This window comes from Topomyia yanbarensis, chromosome 2, assembly GCF_030247195.1.
Source record: "Topomyia yanbarensis strain Yona2022 chromosome 2, ASM3024719v1, whole genome shotgun sequence".
NCBI lineage: Eukaryota > Metazoa > Arthropoda > Insecta > Diptera > Culicidae > Topomyia > Topomyia yanbarensis.
Genome location: NC_080671.1, coordinates 314,254,500 through 314,275,799, shown reverse-complemented (window position 1 = coordinate 314,275,799; position 21,300 = coordinate 314,254,500). Strand labels below are relative to the sequence as shown.

Sequence of the window (21,300 nt, the reverse complement as noted above, 5' to 3'; positions counted from 1 at the left end):
AAGGGCCATAAAAGGAATCAGTAGAGCCTGGTGGAGCTAAAAGTCAAAAATTGAACCAGCCTATTGCACAAGCTTGGGCTCAAGCAAGCTTCATTTCCGATTTTTTTTTATTTCAACCAAATCTCCCTACTACTGTCCGTTGCTTATCTGGTGTTCGAAGGGAAGGTGGGTTTTCTTTTCCGATAGGCTGGATCAACAATAATCGAGTTCTCCTGTTGTTATAGTCAGAGCTGCAAATTTTCACCAGGTTGTTTTGAACTTGAAAGAAGAACAAATCTCAAATCATGCCCTACTATGTTCAATTCGCAGTTATTTGTTTACATCATTCATTCAAACAGCCGAGCTGTTCAATCATTTTCCATTCATTTTCGATTTCATTTACCTTGTGAATATCTCTGTACTGGGATATTGACTAGGTTTTTCAAGTAAAACTACTCTGAACATACTTCTTGCTGTTCATGTAAGCTTGAAAACGCAAAATATGTCAACATTTAACCTAAACTGGCCTCTACAGAGCAGATGACAACTTTGGTTGGTGAATGAAAAAGCATCAATTGGAAATGAAGACGTACGCTTCGGTTATGAAAATCCCGCCAACTTGAAAGTGAATGATTAAGGGAGGCTTTGAATTTGAATCATGGTTGGGTTTGATTGAGCTAAAAGCTGGCATTTGAAAATGAAAATTTGCACCACTGGTTATAGTTACTGCTTCGGCAGCGGTTCTTAGGTGTTCGTTAGGGAGGTGTGCTTTGTTCATTTGGTGGAATCCTCCCAACGACAGTGTTGATCGGTTTATTCGCTCCTTGTAAAACCGAACAAGACACCACATTGTGTTTCCCATGCGATACTAGTTCTTGGCTTTTTAGTCGCTGATGAGAGCAATACCCATTTGACTTACCCTCCACAGCGAGAGTCACTGGTGCTTTTGCATTCTTTGCTATGAGCCGGGGAAACGAAATTGGGCCAAAAATCTTTAAAATCGTACCCGACCATCGTCGAATCAGATGAATCTTGTGATGTTTCAACGGCATAGAAGACTAAACATTTCCAAACTCAATCAGAGCAATTTTTTAAAAGGGTGTAGATGTTTTTATATGCAGCATTTTCAGAAAAAAAGTTCGATTAACGTATTTGGTACGGCAAAATAATCCGAGAAGGAGTGGGAATGAATACTTCTTCGCGAACAAAAAAAAATATTGAGAGGGTTTTGACATTTTTCGCAAAAACAAAAATGCGTATATATTAAAAAAAAAATTGGTAAATATATATTAAAAAAAATTGATGACGGACTTTTTGTGAGTTTCTTATTTTTTGTTAACTGAAGATTTAATAGAAAGGAAAGATTTTAAATTTAATTGCACCATGAAGTAAAAAAATACAGTGTCAAATCACGAAGACACTACCACTTCGTCATGATGCAAACTGTCAAACTAGAAAATTTGTTCTCTTTTATTCATAGTTTACAATTGTATGAGTTATAGTTACATGCATGCAAAGAAAAATAAGGTTTTGTATGTAGAGGTGATACGGAAACATGTGCAAACATTATCTCGCATACGGTACCTGTATTTTCCGGTATCACTGAACACTTTTTTAGCTGAGTCCAATGAAATAGAAGTCTTTCTTCAAACTATCGTTCTATAAATCTTAAAGTAGCTGTAATTTCATTACTTACTACACACTTACTACTACATTGATAAAACCTATAAGCATACCGTATTATTTCATCGCATGGGTTTAACGGAAATTGTAATCAGGAGTCATAATTCAACCCCAAATGTGCGTTGCATATCACTGCGAGGGATTATGCTTTAAACCGGAATACTTCAACAAGAGCAAAATGTACCACCCCTTAAAACGCTTGACATAAGCCGACGTTTTTAAATTATTTTTTGATGAATGGGATTAAAAATGCCTCAATAATTGAGTGTGAAGATTAATAACACCATGTCGCCGTTCTCAAGTTAAGCATGCGCAAGCATTCCAATCCAGTCCAGGGTTTCATAAGAAAATCAATTAATTATACGATTGCGATTAATTTTAGCCAAGTGTATACCGTTTTCCACGTGAAATTAATACTAGATTTAAGCGATAACATTACTTTGCTTAACAACAAGGACATTTGTAAAAAATAAAAAAACTCAGTTCACGTTTAAGCATTCGAACATTTTCTAACGCTAAATTTATCGTACAAATTTGCCCTCAAGCAATATTTTTCGGTCGGTGTTTATTCAGCTGATGTTCTTTTTTACGTCTCGATAACATACCAAAGGGGAACCCAAATCAAACCACCATCACCGCACACAGCAGAACCAGCATAAACTATAGGATGATTATTTCAATAACTTACCAGTTCAGATACACTAGGTATTCGATTCGAAACGCATTTAAAATTAACTCTTTTCTCAGAGGGATGTTTACTGAAGTGATTTATTTCTAATCCGAAGTAATGATTCGCTGCACGGTGTCAATTTTTCGGTAAAAGGAATTTATTTACAATATTTCAACATATAGGATTGAGATCTAAAGAAACGACTAGAATTGCTTCAAAACATTCATTAATTTCCATGAATAATGAATCGTTTGAATTTCTAAAGCTATAATAAATAAATGAGGTTCCAATATGCCACTTGGAACCCTAAACCAGCCCGTTAGTGTATGACGATGGGCCAGCTGCGATGTTCCGTTGATTGCTTCGAGGATCCTCCGGGCGCCAGATCCGTGCGAAATAGCGTCCATCCGCACTGCGATCACCTTTCCGATGCCAGGAGAGGGAGTGAACTTGGCCGCTGCCACCTGCGGAAAAGGAAAAGATAGATATGTATTATGAAACTGAAGCACGCATCAATTTATTTGCTCTGCTTCCTCCTTCCTGTATGCAATATGTTATATGTCCCATAGCCGCCCCTTGTAGACAGAGGGTACAAATTATGCTTGAACACTCGTGTTCGCATCGAGTGTTTACAAATCCAATTTAAGTGATGTTCTAATACAGCGAGTATTAGCGAAAATTATTTACTCAGCCAGCAGCAGGAGAGCAACCGTCGTTTTTCCCATCGCGTTAGATGACGGAGAGACCACCAAACCACCGCTGTATGATCTTCTTTTTTCGGACACATATCCATTCGAGAGGGGTTGGAGTTTTCACTCGTGCGTGTCTTATCTCTTAGATAGGGATGTAGGTAAAATACCGATGTTGATATTCAGTTTCGATAAAATGATTTTAGAGGTTATAAGCATTCAGCAGTTTAAAAAACTATTGACGTAGGACTTACGTCTTTCTTTACTATACTGGGTGTCATTTCAAAATTTTCAAAACGGATGCGTTACGTACACTTTGAACCTTAATAACTTTTCTCCTACTAAAGGAATCACTAATATTGTTTCATAAATCGAAAGGAAAACGTTCAACGCTTGCTATTGATACCTTGTTTGCTATGTAAAACTTGTTTAAAAAGTTCAAAAACTACTTTTAATGCGAATCAACATTAATGCTAGAGCCTATAAATATGGGTGTCACAGTTTTTCTTAAAGCCAGACGTGTCTAAGCCACAGAGCAGAACACACGTACGTGTGCTGCTCAACGAGAAGCTGCATTTGGATCACCAACCAAATCATAGCTACTGCCTTATCGCTGTCAACCAAGAACTGTCGTCGCCCAGCGTGAAATTCATCGCTCTCAGAAGTGGACAGAGTTACTAATTCGCAAGCTGCTCTTACAGTGTCTGGTCCGTGAGATTGCACAGCATTTCAAAACCGATCTACTCTTCCGGAGCTCAGCCGTAATGGCCCTCTAAGAAGCCAGCGAGGCCTGCCTGGTTAGTTTGTTGGAAGATACCAATCTGTGCGCTATCCATACCAAGCGAATAATCATCATGCCGAGCGGGAAACGGCGAAATAATATTCACAACAAACGATTCTTATTAGGCCCACAAAATCGTTCTTAGAAGAATGCAATTGAAATTTTCATTTCGTGCTTTGGAAAATAGCTTCCCTCTTATCGGGTTAGTTATTTTCTATAATAATATCCGAAAAATGTACGATAAAACTAATAAATTGACCAATTGGACGGAAGCAAGAAAATACCTACAAAAATTTGAGTTAGAAAAGTGACATTGACGGAAAAATGCTTCGATCGTTTCTAAGTGTTTGCCAGCTGAAGTTGCCGATTTGTTTTCCAACGTCGATTATTTGCGCTGTGCTGTACGGAACAAACAGATTTTTGCGCGATTCGTTTGGAAATAATCAAAACAATTGTGTAGTAGATTCCGTAGATTTTACCGTAAATTTTGATAGAAATGATTTTGTAAAAACATTAATTAGGTGGTTTTTGCAAATGTTTCAAGAACATTAGTGAATGTGGCAACCCTGCTACTAAGCGAAAGCCACACCAAAAAGAATGATGAAAATATTTCCATTTGTCGCACAAAAGGATGGACCTCCACCTGCACTAAGAAGTTTATAAAAGAGATCGCATTGCGATATACAATGCTCATTCGATGTGAGCTGTGAAAGGAGAATGTTCGCGTATGTACGCAGCAGAAGCGAATTCGGGCAAGGTTCGAATCGTTAGAAAGGATTCTCGTCTGGTATCACCAAAAATAGTTATCTGCAAACTGGATGAAAATATAATGGAGAAAGAATTGAATTAGAAAGTTCCATTTAATAACTTGGATTGAGTTTGCGCCTGTCAATTCTTCTGTATATGTACCAGTGATTCATATAAGTAAATGTTTATCAAATTAATCTACAAACCCGAAGGTTTTTGCAAGTCCTAGAAAATCAGTGAATTTGGAAATCTCATGCGACATGAAATTTCCAGTAAACATTCATTCAAAAAGTGCATTGGTTCAAATTATCCATGAATGTCATATGATATGCCCAAGTTTAGTCCTACGTCAACACCGGGGTTATGTCCCGGACATTACCCACTCCTAGTTTTTTCCATTTCGTTTGTGTAATGTGAATTGGGTCATTAAATAAAGGATAAAATTTGTCTTTTTTACATGAACCCGTTAGAATTTATCCCGTCTTTTGCAGGAAGGAAAAGCGTCCAAAATTGGCGGCTCCAGCAAAAGGTGTTTTGAAAACCGACCGCAACTGCGGCCACGATACAGGTCGTAATTCTTTGTCTACAAGCAACAAAACAAAACAATCTTGAAGATTACAGTCCGTAGAGGCGCCCCAACCTAAAAACCATGAAAAAATTCAATATAGAAACAAAATGGCGGCCACTTGAAAATAAAGTATCGTTTTTTCGCATGATTTTTCCACTTTGGCCAGCTGCAAAAAATCGGTAATGATTAAAATATTGCGAGAATGTTGTCCTCTTTTAGGCGGGAAATCCCGAAGTTTGTATGGTTAAATGGTTCAAAAACGAGAATGCCTGCAGATTCGAAAAATCTTGTTCCGAAAAAGCCGCCATTTTTGACATTTTGACATTACATTTTGCAGAATAGCGCACATGGCCTAGTTATTTTACTGCTCCAAAAAAAAAAATTATCAAACATTAGGTACTTTTTGCCACAATTATATATACCCCCTTAAGGTTACGTAGCTGAGGAATTCCACGAAGATCCGGCCGAAAATCTTTAAAATCTTGGCCGACCATCTTAGATTCTTATGAAACTTTACACGTTTCACCAGCATGGATGATTAAACATTTTCCACAACCAGTAAGATTATTTCGACTCAAGAGCAATTTTTTAAAACGGTGTAGACATTTCTACGTGCATTAATTTCAAAATTTATTTGTTCGATTACTGTATTTTATACAGTAAAACTGAGAATGTGCACTGAAAAAATGTTATGTCATTTTTCACAAAAATAAAAATTTGAGTTATAAATCTAAATTTCAAAAAAATACCGTTTTCTAATGTTTTTTTTTTATTTAGTCAACCAAAACCAAAAGAGAAAAGAAACATTTTGAATGTGATTGCATGATGGAGAACTTATCGTTAACAAAGTTCTTCTAACAACAACTTTATACATGTTTTTAAATTTCATACTAATTGATATACAAAACTGTAATTTTATTACAGAATGTAATTCTCAGTATCGTTTTAAATCAAAATGCATTTAACACAAATATTCCTAAAGGCGATAGTTTTCGAGATGTTTAGAATTTTGTTCCAACAGTTGATTCGTGTGATTATGCCATTTTTAAAAGTTATTCATGTTACCCCGTCATAAAATGTCAAAAATCTAATGTTTATCGTTTTAAAGACGTAAAAGAAACTTTTTCAGTGTATTCATGGAGAAACTTCCAATAAAAAAGTTTTCCTTACAACAACTTTTGACATATTTTTATAACTCATACTATTTGCAGTCAAAAATACAATTTTTTAACATGATTTAAAACGCCATTTCAAATCAAAATGTTCAAAACAACAAATTTCTGAAATGTAGTAGTTCTCGAGATATTTTAAATTTTGTATCAACAACACAATTATTTTATTTTATTACGATCTTTTCATAAGTTATTCGCGTTTCTCCATCAACAACAAGAGGTTTTTCAAGTGGACCATAACATTTCCCGTGACATCTCCTTTGACACAAGACGATATTGTAAACCATTTGAAAGCTACATGAAAACAACAAAAATATGATCGAACTATATATAGTTTAATCATCAGACCCTGGTGGTTTAGTATTTTAGTTTAGTGGAATAGTATTTTGATTTTTTTTTCATAAAACGTTTATTTGACACGGCATTTGCAAAAGCTTTTTTACGCCGGGGTTTTTTTTACATAACATGTTACAAAGGTTCTTAAGACTATCACGTTATAAAAAAAATCACTTTCTAATGCTAACACTGAGGATAATCATCATTTTGAATGTTTTTAATTATACTCTATTTTCTTGAATTTCATTGTAAACCTATTGATAGTTTTTCTGTAATCTTTTATTATTATTTTTTTCTTTATTTATATCGTTTTATCTAACTTAACTAACTGCGAAGAAATCTAAATTGTTTGTGGGTAGCAAGGGAAAAAACTAGAAACATTGTGGGGATAATTATATTTGAATATTTATTGTTTTCAGGAAATGATAAATATGGCTCATGTATGTAAGATCTCGTAAAGCGAGGATATCACGAACAGGTACATAGGGTGGTTTTCTTCTGGCTCGTAAGGAGTCTATTAATTGGGATCTGGCTTCACGATATTCAGTGCAAGACCAAACAACATGTTCAATGTCTTCGTAACCCTCTCCGCAAGCACATTGATTATCTTCTGCGATTCCAATACGGCGGAGATGCGCATTCAACGTATAATGGTTGGACATGAGTCTAGACATCACACGAATGAAGTTTCAACTTACATCCAACCCTTTGAACCATGCCTTCGTTGATACTTTGGGGATAATTGAGTGCAACCACCGTCCCAGGTCTCCATTGTCCCATGATGTTTGCCAACTAGTAAGCGTCCTCTGACGAGAAGCGCTATAAAATTCATTGAAGGCAATAGGTCTTTCATAGATGTCACCGTCCAGCGCCCCTATTTTGGCTAAATTATCCGCTCTCTCATTACCCGGTATGGAGCAATGAGCGGGAATCCACACTAAGGTAATTTATTTGTTAATTTAGTTAAGTATTCTCGTATCTTCTTCAAAAAGAACGGAGCGTGATTATCAAGCTTTTTTGAGCGTAGTGCCTTAATTGTGCTGAGGCTATCTGTGAGGATGAAATAATGGCTCGGAAGTAAAGTATCAATGATTTCCAGACTATAGTGAATTGCTGCTAGTTCGGCTGTATAAACGGAGGCAGGTTCTGCTAGCTTGAAAGAGATTGAGGTGTTATTGTTGAAAATACCGAAGCCAGTGGCCTCATTGATTCGTGACCCACCAAATGTAGAACATTTTATGGCAGTCAATGTGTTGGTATTTACTTATGAATATTTTAGGGATCTCCAGAGAGCGCTGGTGATCCGGGATTCCACGAGTTTCCTCTTGCATGGACGTGTCGAAAAATAAAGTGGAATCGGGAGTATCTAGTATATTAACACATGTCAGAACATAACTAGAAGGCGTTATTTCTGGTGACATGTGATTGAAGTACACTGTCATGAATCTGGTTTGGGATTGAAGCTCGACAAGTCTTTCGAAATTTTTAATTACAAGTGGATTCATAACCTCACATCGTATAAATAAACGAGAGGAGAGATCCCAGAATCGATCTTTTAAGGGAAAAACTCCCGCTAGAACTTCAAGACTCATCGTATGTGTCGATTGCATGGAACCTAAGGCGATTCGTAAACAACGATACTGTATTCGTTCCAATTTAATAATGTGAGTGTTTGCAGCTGAACGGAAACAGAAGCACCCATATTCCATTACTGAAAGTATCGTTGTTTGATACAATCTTATCACGTCACTTGGATGAGCACCCCACCAAGATCCGGTTATTGTTCGGAGAAAATTTATCCTTTGTTGGCACTTCTTTATCAGATACCTAATGTGGCCTCCCCATGTACCTTTAGAATCGAACCAAATTCCGAGATATTTAAAGGTCATGACTTGAGCTATCGTTCTACCAACCAACTGAAGCTGAAGCTGAGCTGGATCACGCTTCCTTGAAAAAACAACTAACTCTGTTTTCTCCGTAGAGAAATCGATGCCTAACTTCAAAGCCCAACTTGATAAATTATCCAAACTATCTTGCAGTGGTTGTTGTAAATTTATGGCTTTTGGTCCTGTAACAGAAACCACGCCATCATCTGCCAGTTGCCTTAGAGTGCATGGGCTGACAATACAATTATCAATGTCATTCACGTAAAAATTGTAGAGAAGGGGGCTTAAACAAGAACCTTGTGGGAGGCCCTTGTAACTTATTCTGAATGTTGCCAAATCGCCATATGAAAAATGCATGTGCTTTTCTGACAATAAGTTGTATAAATAATTATTTAATATTGGTAAAAGACCACATTGATGTAGTTTCTCTGAGAGAACATCAATGGAAACAGAGTCGAATGCTCCTTTTATGTCTAAGAACACAGACGCCATTTGTTCTTTTTTTGCGTAAGCTAGTTGGATTTCTGACGAAAGTAGCGCCAGACAATCATTCGTTCCCTTTCCCCTCCGAAAACCAATCTGGGTATCTGATAGCAAGCCGTTCGCCTCAACCCAATTGTCGAGACGTCGTAGGATAATTTTTTCCAACAATTTCCTGATGCAGGATAGCATTGCAATCGGTCGATATGAGTTATGGTCGGAGGCTGGTTTTCCCGGTTTTGGAATGGCGATAACTCTCACTTGTCTCCAGTCGTGCGGGACTATGTTCTGCTCAAGAAGCTTATTGAATAAATTCAACAAGCGTCTTTTTGCTAGGTCAGGCAGATTCTTCACCAAGTTGAATTTAATTCTGTCTGGACCCGGAGCATTATTGTTGCATGAGAGGAGTGCAATTGAAAATTCCATCATTGTCAAAGGCGAATCTATGGAATCGTTACTTGTGGGAGCATCGCGAATGATTTTCTGCGCAGAAGCAGAATCTGGACAAACTTTCTTGGCAAAATTAAATATCCAGCGATTCGAAAAATCTTCGCTTTCATTAGTTACGTTTCGGCTGTGTTCCAAAGAGTACTCATTGATGTTTCTCTTGACAAGCCATCAACGAATATTTTGATTGTTTTTGTATAGCTTTAAAATGGTTTACAATATCGCCTTGATGTCAAAGAAAAAGTTACAGGAAATGTTATGGGTCTTTTGAAAAACCTATTGTTGTTGATGGAGAAACGCGAATAACTTCTGAGAAGATCGTAATAAAATAAAAGGATTGTGCTGTTAAACCAAAATTTAAAATCTTTCAGAAATTTTTTGTTATCAGCATTTTGATTTAAAATGGCGTTTGGAATCATATTCAAAAAGAAACCTCCATGATCCAAATACACCGAAAAAGTTTCTTTTACGTCTTTAAAACGATAAGTATTAGATTTTTGACATTTTATGTCGGGGTAATGCGAATAATTTTGAAAAGGGCACAGTGGCGTAGCCAGAAATTTGGTTTGGGGGAGTTTGATGAAAATCGTTGATTTTTCTAAAATGCTTAAATTTAATGTAAGTGATAAATTAGTGAAAGTTGAGAAACAATATTATAACAGTTGCCTTTTATAATTTCGTTTATAATATGTCAATGAAATCAAAGAATGCAAACACAAAGTGCACTTTTAAAGTGAAGAAACGTTCAGAAACTTTTCTAACGGTCAAGATCACATAATCAACTTTGAAGGTTCAATAACCTCGAAGAAGCTTACCATCATAAAAAAGCGCATCTTTTGATACAATAATTTTGGCAATAAAATCTCCTAGAAGTAATCATGGAGAAATAACTCTTCAAAAATAGAAAGAGACTTGGTGTCTTCAGCAAAGTTGAAGGCTACATAAATACAATATATCGAGATATAAAAAGATATTTAAGAAATTTTCCTAAAGCCAGTTCTTTTCAATAAAATTTCATTGTAATCTTCAGAGACTACTATGAATAGAATGTAAATTTTATCGTTTATACCGAGGGGCACGTCAATTTAAAATAATTGTTATTTCTAAAAAGTCTAATCAGAAGTTGAAACGCACCCATGACTAATAAGTTAGGATTTGTGTCCTTCATGCACAAAGACTGGTTTAACCAAAAATGTTCGCCTTAGTGAGAAATTTTGGTGCTTGTCCAATTTTTCTCCTTAGGGTGAAATATAGCATAGTACTTTATAATTACTTCTAGGGGGATTAAGCGCCAAATTTATTTTACTAGAAGAGGTGCTGCTTTACGTTGTTATATTCTTCGAAAATACTAAACATCCTAAGTTGACTGTTTCGAATTAATGTGATCGTGACCGTAAAAAAATGTTTTCGAGCATTCATTTTACTTTTCTTCACTATTAAAGCTCACAACTCCAGAACGAGTCCTCATATACAAAATTATTACCCAATTCAATTCAACACTCAAAGATGCATCATTAATGGCCACTAACTTAAATTATTAAAAAAAAAGTTATTTCCAACCCTGCTTATTTTTTTCGAATCATTGCCCCTAATCCATATTTCAGAACATCTCTACAAAAACAGCTCATGATAATTTGACAACTATGGACCTCGGTTGAGAAATTAATTACAAGATCCAATTCCCACAATTTTTCAAGTGTCCTTGTGATGCTCAAAGCAATAGGTTATCAATGTATGTAGTGATCAAACATTATACTTCCAAAATTATTATTGTGCAATATTTTATTAATTTTGTCAGCAAGTCGTTTTTTCAGTCCAATTAATTTTGGTTTGGGGGGGGGGGGGGTTAACATCCAACCCCCCGGCTACGCCTCTGAAAGGGCATAATCACACGAATCAACTGTTTTTATTGGAACAAAATTCAAAATATCTCGAAAACTATCGCATTTTGGAAGATTGTTTTTAAATCCATTTTGATGAAATGAAACTTTAAACTGAATTATATTCTGCAGATTTTCTTTTTAAATTAAAATTTTTAACACAAATTTTTGTTTTTGTGAAAAATAACACAACATTTTTTTCAGCGTGTACTTTTTTCGTACAGAAATATTCACTTCGTGTTACTAGTTCTTGGAAAGTTTTGCTGTATAAAATACAGTACCCGAACAAAAAAAATAACGAAAAAGGCACGAAGAAATATCTACGCCCTTTTTAAAATTTCTCTTGCATCAAAATATTGCAATTGTCAGAGAAAATCATGCAGATTCATAATCCGAATACTACATCATAGTATCGTTCAAATCGCATATCGATTGGAGGTTACCAGTAAAAGTCATTTAACTTTGGAGGTCAACTTATTTTTTTGAACATATATTATTCTAAGTATGTGCCGGAAAGAGAGGCAACACATAACTTTATATTAGAATACATTTTTATTGCAAAATCTGATCAATTGGCAGTCCTCAGAAATGTTAATTCTACTCTATATCTGAGAACATAGAAACATACTAATTCTAATGAGTAAACCAGAAGCAACCGAACCAGTTCATATTTTGCATAGAGCTTTTGAAGCTATCTATTGAGAAAGGCAAGGCTAAGTCCTAAAAAGTTTATTTCCGTTAGAATTTTTTTGACGTAGGACTTACGTCTTTCTTTACTATACTGGGTGTCATTTCAAAATTTTCAAATCGGATGCGTTACGTACACTTTGAACTCTAATAACTTTTCTCCTACTCAAGGAATTACTAATTTTGTTTCATAAATCGAAAGGAAAACGTTCAACGCTTGCTATTGATACCTTGTTTGCTATGTAAAACTTGTTTAAAATGTTCAAAAACTACTTTTAATGCGAATCAACATTAATGCTAAAACCTATAAATATGGGTGTCACAGTTTTTCTTAAAGCCAGACGTGTGTAAGCCACAGAGCAGAACACACGTACGTGTGCTGCTCAACGAGAAGCTGCATTTTGACCACCAACCAAATCATAGCTACTGCCTTATCGCTGCCAACCAGTCGTCGCCCTGCGTGAAATTCATTGCTCTCAGAAGTGGACAGAGTTACTAATTCGCAAGCTGCTCTTCCAGTGCCTGGTCCGTGAGATTGCACAGAATTTCAAAACCTACTCTTCCGGAGCTCAGCCGTAATGGCCCTTTAAGAAGCCAGCGAGGCCTGCCTGGTTAGTTTGTTGGAAAATACCAATCTGTGCGCTATCCATGCCAAGCGAATAATCATCATGCCGAGCGGGAAACGGCGAAATAATATTCACAACAAACGGTCCTTATTAGGACCACAAAATCGTTCTCAGAAGAATTACAATTGAAATTTCCATTTCGTGCTTTGGAAAATAACTTCCCTCTTATCGGGTTAGTTATTTTCTATAATAATATCCGAAAAATGTGCGATAAAACCAATAAACTGACCAATTGGACGGAAGCAATAAAATACCTACAACAATTTGAGTCAGAAAAGTGATATTAACGGAAAAATGCTTCGATCGTTTCTAAGTGTTTGGCAGCTGAAGTTGCCGATTTGTTTTCCAACGTCAATTATTTGCGCTGTGCTGTACGGAACAGATTTTTGCGCGATTTGTTGGGAAATAATTAAAACAATTGTGTAGTAGATTCCGTAGATTTTACCGTATATTTTGATAGAAATGATTTTGTAAAAGCATTAATTAGCCGTGCTTTGAATGGTGGTTTTTGCAAATCTTTCTAGAACATTAGTGAATGTGGAATGATGAAAATATTTTCATTTGTCGCACAAAGGGATGGACTACCATCTGCACTAAGAAGTTTATAAAATAGATCGCATTCCGATATACAATGCTCATTCGATGTGAGCTGCGAAAGGGGAATGTTCGTGTATGTACGCATCTGGTGTATGTAATCGTCTGGTATCACCAAAAATAGTTATCTGCAAACCGTTCTTATTAGGATGAAAATATAATGGAGAAAGAATTTATTTAGAAAGCTCCTTTTAATAACTTGGATTGAGTTTGCGCCTGTCAAGTCTGCTGTACTTTATCAATGACACATATAAACCAATGTTTATCGAATTAATCTACAATGCAAATCTTTCTAGAACATTAGTGAATGTGGCAACCCTGCTACTAAGCGAATGCCACGCCAAAACGAATGATGAAAATATTTTCATTTGTCGCACAAAGGGATGGACTACCATCTGCACTAAGAAGTTTATAAAAGAGATCGCATTCCGATATACAATGCTCATTCGATGTGAGCTGCGAAAGGGGAATGTTCGTGTATGTACGCAGCAGAAGCGAATTCGGGCAAGGTTCGAATCGTTAGCAAGGATTCTCGTCTGGTATCACCAAACATAGTTATCTACAAACCGTTCTTTTTAGGATGAAAACATAATGGAGAAAGAATTGAATTAGAAAGTTCCATTTAATAAGTTTGCATCTGTCAATTCTTGTGTACATTTACCAGTGATTCATATAAGCAAATGTTTATCAAATTAATCTACAAACCCGAAGGTTTTTGCAAGTCCTAGAAAATCAGTGAATGTGGCAATCTCATTCGACATGAAATTTCCAGTAAACATTCATTCAAAAAGTGCATTGGCTCAAATTATCCATGAATGTCATATGATATGCCTAAGTTTAGTCCTACGTCAACACCGCGGTTACGTCCCGGACATTACCCACTTCTAGTTTTTTTCGAGATGACATCAAATCTTGACATTTCATGAATTTTAAAGACATTTGGTTTATTTCAGAATTCCATGTGACCGAACGATCTATATTTCCGGAACCGTTTAACTGATTCGTATGAAATTTTATGACAATCAATGAAGATAATATCCATTTAATTTGAGATTAATTGAAAATCGACCCAACCATATCCGAGAAAATGAAAGATGGCCATTTTTCCTAGTTCTGCTGGAAACTTTAATGGTGGTCAATGTGACCAACAAGACTTCGGAAGGGGGAAGGGGTTAGAGGAGGGTTGATGGGAGCTGCAACTAACCGCATTTACCTTCCATTTGATGCTGATCTCTAAAAATCGGTTCAGTCATCACCGAATAACCAATTTGGCCCAAATTCTGGAGTATACCCAAAACCCGGTACTTCCGGAATTGTAGATAGTAGATAATAAATTCGAACAATCTTTGATCGCAAATTGAAGTTATTTATGTTCATTTCAGTAGATTTTTAATCTCTGAAGTATTACGATTGTAACGGCTTATATTGGAAATTCCAATACACTGCAGTGTCACCTTACTAAGCAACCTATAACTCCAAAACCAAAACTGTCCAAAACCAATGTTAGATCTGAATGAAATTTAATTTTTGTTTTTCTCTTCAGCTTCAAAATGAACTCCATTTCTTATAGGCCTTGGGTTTTACTCAGGAACACAATTAGTGTCTCCGTTTTTTGAAACTAGCGTTAATCCGGCGCTAGCTTGGTCCTGTCACAAAGTTTGTGTCGGATTCTGATGAAACGAAGTTGAAACGCAAGTTCCACAACTAATTTAGTTACAAGCTGCCTTTAAGTGGTTACATACCAATTTATTTTGAAAAAAAATGCTTTATTTGAAAGTATAACTGATTGAGAATTTTTTTCCCAAATTTTCATAGAGCGCTTTACAGCGTTTCGAAGCGCCCTCCGTCTACCAAGAGCAGTGGTAACTTGAAATTTTAAACTCGATTATCTCGAAATGTCGTTTTCTCAAAAGGGCTTTTTTCTTTATTTTTTTCAATCGTTCGTAATTATTTTTTCTCGTACCCCAGCGATTCCAGTGCAACCAAGTTTTGTTTGTTCCATCCTTTAAAAATGCCGTACTTGATCACATCGCAAAGATATGTGCACTCCTTTCACTAGCGTTAAGGGGAGATTCGCATTCAAAAGTTTCAAAAACTAGATTTTTTGCTCTGTATTTTTTGAAAGGTATAAGTGTCTACTATATTGCGTTAAACTAGTTTTTCGATGCGCGCGTCATGAAAGTTTCTACAGGCCATTGTACGAAGCGGCTTCCTGTCCGCCGTGGAACGCTCTCGACTCGAGACGCGCGCCTCAGGTAGAAACCTTCTCGTGGTATTATGCATATTCTCAGAATGCATCGCGTTGCACTGTACCTGTGTACAGGTCTCGAGAAGGTATTTCACAGTTTGATCTGTAGAGGGCGCCACGGCTGAACTACGTCTGCTTGTAGCGAACGAAAAAAATTGGTCAAAATTGTTAAAGCTATATTTTAGTCCGCCATATTGGAATCGTTCTTTTTCATTTTTTTTCTTTTGATACGTATTACTCAAATTCGTGTTTATAAATCACAAAATTATTTTTTCTCGATTTTGGCTGAAATACCACTTATTTTTAGTGGGTCCGTAATATTGGATTGGCCATTTTCAATTTCAAAAAACTGACTTTAGATTTGTAATCAGCGATGTCCAAAATCCATAATTCCATGTAATTGTTACAAAATATTGACATTCTACCACGAATAATTCATCAAAAGTTCTTTTGATATCTCGAAAGAAAACCATTTTCATTGGAGGAATGACCCATAAAATTTACTAATTCTTGGTATTCACTATTTTTTAGTGAAGCCTTCATGTGAATGAAAATGGCAAAAAAACGATCTTAAAGTTTGAGATTTCACCAGTACCTCAAATTTGAAATTCTCAGATAATTCCTCCAATAAATTTAGTTTAGACCGGTTGTCACGGTAAAGATGGACTTGTCTGCCTATACCAGGACACATGCTAGTGAACTCGGGTGATTCGTAGTTATGCTGCCTAAGCTCGACCCTCATTAGCAGAAGACAAAAATTAAGCCCGTACGATATTAAGCCTGTTCTAATGACCTTGCCACTTCTAGTTTTCCGATCTGTTTACTTCACATCCTTGCTCTCACTTAAGTACTATGGCTCTAATTTTCATAACTTTCCCTACCCAGTAATCTCCAGCTAATTGAATGTCGTTAAAATACTTATTATTAGTTTTGTGTTTCAGAGCAATCATGAGACAGCAGGCTGTACGCAGTTTTGAAATTCCACGCGCACCTAACCTTAAACAGAGCGTCACAAAGGGCGCCATTTTTTTTTCGTCTTAAAAAATGTAAATGAAGACGGAAATATAAGCTTTTTGAATCTAAAAACCGTTTCATTGTATGTTTTAGCCAACAAAAAATTCCAAATTTTGCTTACTTTTTTGTCATTTGAATAAGAACCTCCCCTTAAGCAATGGAGTCTCCCAAATAACAGTATTTTCTGCTTCAAAGAAAAGTTATCTAGAGCACCCCTAGCTAGGCGCCATAAACCGCTGAAAAGAACGAGGCAGAGTAAACAGCAAAGAGATACAAGCGAATGCGTTCAAATCTTTTTACACTAGGGAATGAAAGTGAACTCCAAACCGCATTTTCTCACTTTGAGAATTACTTCTCCATTACGAGTTTGGTGGAACATGCGCATCAGAAATCCACAAATTTGGTCCAACCTCTTTTGAAGTACTGGGAGAGCTGACGAATGGCATTAGTTGGTATACCATTTACCACCCACGCATTGTTATGGGGTTGGACGGTGCTGTATGATATCGCTGTCTGATGCTCGAAGCGAATTATCAGTTTTTTCATTTACTCCCACTGACAGTATCGATCGAGGCGTGGGAAAATAGGGATTGGACCGCAGATGTTAGGGATTCAGATAAATACACCTTAGCGGCAATGGGGTTCAAATTGATTATTTTCTGTTCCATGTGGATCATTTTGTTGGACTAGATAATAAAGTACGACATAGGTAGGAGCATATACCGAGATATTAGCACATAACAACCTCACACCATTTCATAGACTTATGTGTTCAGGTTGTCTAGGGAGTGTACTTACTAAATTGAAACTTAACATTCACAGCGCTAAGCCTAGTATCGATGTTAACTTGTGAATACAGGTAATGTTGTTTATAAGAGCAGCTTTTAAGATTTTTTCTTTAAATCATAACTTTGGAAACAGGGCGAATATATTTTGGAAAATTGTTTCAAGCAACACCGTTCTTTGCGCTATAATGTTGAACTTCAACTCAGAATTATTTTATTTAACCAAACCAAAGTCATAGGGGCTGATTAATATTAAATCCGTTACATCTTCGGATTTGTGGTTATTATCATCCTTTTGAGATCTGGCGATTGATGATTTCGATTAAAGTTCAGCTGTGTACATTTCACAAGTGTGTAGCTAGTGCCGAACAACATTTGGCATAATTTGAACCATATTGTGGCAACCAGAAAACACGCTGTCATCCGTACTCAACAGCAGTAGGCTACAGGAGACAATGGAATTTTTAGGGAGAATGATGCACTAAATTAGCTACGGTTTACGCCTAATTTAGCCGTCCCATTCATCTGTAATTATTCCGTGATCCACATGGACTGAGCGCACCCTAAAGTTCAATACGAAAACGATCAAACCGGCTGCGTACAACTGGATTGTACCACGCAACACGTTCAACGCATAGGATTCGTGATAATTCGTTCGCCACGGTTCTCAATTGGATGCGCTTCATAGCCCATTCGTAAACAACGGAATCATAAAAATGACATATTCCCTCTATTTTTACCATTTTCAACTTAACTGTAGGTACCTACCGCGAACAATAAACTTTTTCGGTGGCTCTTTCACCGGTGCTCGCTTCATTCCGTTGACACCCGGTTCGTTGCCGTTTTTGTCCTTGCGAAGCATTTCCCCCAGAAAGGAGATGTAGCTGATGGCGAGCTTCAACGTGTCCACCTTGCTCAGTCGCTTCTCGTACGGAAGGGTTGGGATGTGCGTGCGAAGTCCTTCAAATGCTTCATTTATACTTTGCATTCGCCTGCGCTCGCGGAGGTTGGCCGCCTGACGCTGCTGTGCCTGCTGGGAGGCACACTTAGGACGCCGGTACTTCGACGATCGGTTGGCGTAAATCCTGGAGTGAAAGACAAATTGTCGGTATATCAGCTAATGTCATTTAGAATTTATCGGCTATCAATATTTTTGTTTGTAATTCGTTTACTGTGATTCTCAAAATAAATTGCGAAATTTATATAAGCATACGAGCATAAGAACTGTTGGTTGACATGGATACCCATTATATTACAGATACGTACTCATGCCCACAGTAGGTACGTTTTAACGAAATTATTGAAACAGATATTTCAGCTTTTCGAAGGCCGACTTTTTGAATTACAATCTGATCTTATTAATCGGTAGGCAGAACTGGGCCAATTCGGACCTAGTAAGGGTTTTTGAGCTATAGAACTGGAACATGTCAACAGATTCACAAGTAAATATTTTTTTCTGAAAGCCTGATCTATTGCGCACATTTTTTTTTCTAAGGCGACTTTTTCCGATCTTTTACCGTATTGTGTATAACTGGTTATGCGCAAAGGTACATGAAAGGTCCGAATTACCCCAACCCTGTTCCAATTCGGACCACCCATTTCTTATCGATTTTTGCAATAGAAATATTTTAAACTAAGTTTTTCTCTATTTGATTTTCACTAAATTTCAAATTTTGAAATGAAAAGTTCACTTTGATATATAAAACTTTGTAGCTGGGCCAAATTACCTAAAAATAGCTATAACGTCGAAATCTGTCAACCGGTTTGTGAAAACTTATGTTTTCCTGAAAGCTCCACCGACTGCACACACTTTCATCTCAAACGGTTTTTCGCGATCTCTTATCAGATCGTATATACGGTAAAAGGTCCGAACTGGATCAACTTCCAAGTTTTCTGTTATCTGTTTTCTGTATAGGTTACTAATCTTTGCTTTTGTGAAAGATAGTATGGTAGCCTGTGTGCAAAAATCAATCGTTGAAATTTGTGCGAAATATTTTGCTATTCGTTGAACATTTTTTGGGCGCCAATCAGAATATCATTCAGATAAGTGTAGTATGTAGTGATAAAGACTATTCCATATTAAATTTGCAAAAAGGCGAATAAGATTTGTAAACAAACTTTTATTTTGATGGTTTCTCTTAATTTACTATAATTTCGAAGCAGAAAACAATTGAAATTACTTCTACGAAGGGTAAAAATTTACATTAAAGCATATTTTTCATGAAATTCCAGTCTGCAGCAGACTAATGAGCGAAACAAGTTTGTTTACAAAAAGCACTTTCGCCCTTTTGACGAATTAATATTGTAATAATATTGTTCTGTGATTTTCAGATATCATTTAGCTGCAACGGCCGGCTGTATAGGCTGGCCCGCAGTGAGGTGATTCATTGTTGTAATTTTTGTTTTGTCCCGCTACTCCAGCTGTAGTTTAATTTGTATATAATGAGCAACTTGTGTGCAAATTTCTTAAATGGCAGTACACGTAGATTACTTAGCACTATCAACAAATGCAAAAATATCTATTTCGGAAAAAATGTGGGTTAGCCCCTTTTGGACGCCAGCCATTCAATGCTCGGAAATGTAGAAGATGCAAACTTCTGCCTTCAAACTATTCACATATAATAACAAATAAATGCTTTGGTTGGTGAAAGAATCTCTGCATAAAATTTCGGTCAGTTGGAAAGATAATGAATGAGGGAGGCGGTGAATCTGAATGCTGGTTTCGGAAAATATAAGCAGAAATAGGTACTTGATTTTGAAATTTCGCAGCACTGAATGGAGCACATAGAACATCTGAATGCTCGTCAACTGATTTTAAATGTGTTAATTGTGTAAAAAGAATACTGAAAGTAAAATGAAGTTTGACGTAACCCGTCCGGTATTTAGAAAGCAGTATTCAGTATATTGCTAAAATTAAAAAAGATGGGTGGGTAATGTCTAGGACATGACCGGAGTGTCGTGACTACTCGTTTGACTTGTAATTCAAATCGAATGATACTCAATGATGGGAATGTTTCAAGTTATTCTTTACAATATTTATGGTGGTTCTGAAAATAATCTTTGTTGTCGGCGATGGCGTTGATAGGGGATGCGCTGGATTCTAAGCTCGTTGAGACATTCATTCATGAAATGAACAAATTTCATATTTTCTTGCTTTGAAATATCAATAATAAAATCTCTCGAAACAACCATCGGAATCTTTTTCCTAGCGTACAGAAATGAATCAGGCTTAGCGAAAAAATAGGGGCGGGTAATGTCCGGGACATAACCGCGATGATCATATTCTTAAAATTCTGCTTGTATCTCTTTCAAATGGCTAAATTTTACGCATTAAGTTCGATTCACCGGGCTCATCGAAATTTTCCTTGGGATCCCGTTCGTCAATCTATTCAGTAAAACAATTTTATTACCGAGTTCTTCGCATTGAATACAAGTCAATAATTTCATATGATTTCAACAAGCAGACAATGTACTTGTATGACAGGTGGGAGTGTTCTGAAGTGGTTTTAGTGTAGGTAACAAAATAAAATCATGTATTGGACATTTTACAATGATTCTTCTTAACCCCGCAAAACCGCGGGGTTTGCAGCAAAGGGTTAAGTTGTTTGGAAGAGATGACAGTTATTATATGATAACTAAAAATATAAAATTGTTCTATAAATTGTAAAGTTATTGCCGTGTTAACCTGAAAATTTGTCATTTCATTCATATAGGAACAATCACTGAAATTATATCAATTTATGCTTTGCAAGATTTGAAATAACTTGGTGTGGTCACGACACCCCTGTTATGTCATATACATTACCAACCCATCGTTTTCCATTTTGCATTCGTCCTAATAAGGACGGTTTGTAGATAACTATGGTGATACAAGACGAGAATCTTTTGAAACAGTTCAAACCTTGCCGACGATTTGTTTCTACTGCGTACATACATGTGAACATTCCCCTTTCGCAGCTCACACCGAATGAGTACGCTTTGCATCAAGGCGTTCCTATTTATTAACTTTTCGATGCAGATGGAAGGCC

At 36.5% G+C, this 21,300-nt stretch overlaps 1 protein-coding gene across 1 annotated transcript in view; it reads right to left on the bottom strand.

Moving 5' to 3' along the window:
- Nucleotides 1–2,467: 2,467 nt before the first annotated feature.
- Nucleotides 2,468–21,300, bottom strand: part of LOC131683618 (pancreas transcription factor 1 subunit alpha) — a 33,090-nt gene continuing 14,257 nt past the window's right edge. The window contains exons 2-3 of the mRNA XM_058965740.1: nt 18,041–18,357; nt 2,468–2,796 (exon numbers count right to left, since the gene is read on the bottom strand). Coding sequence (XP_058821723.1) covers nt 2,639–2,796; nt 18,041–18,357 — 475 coding nt within the window. The 3' untranslated portion in view covers nt 2,468–2,638. The remainder of the gene's footprint in view (nt 2,797–18,040; nt 18,358–21,300) is intronic.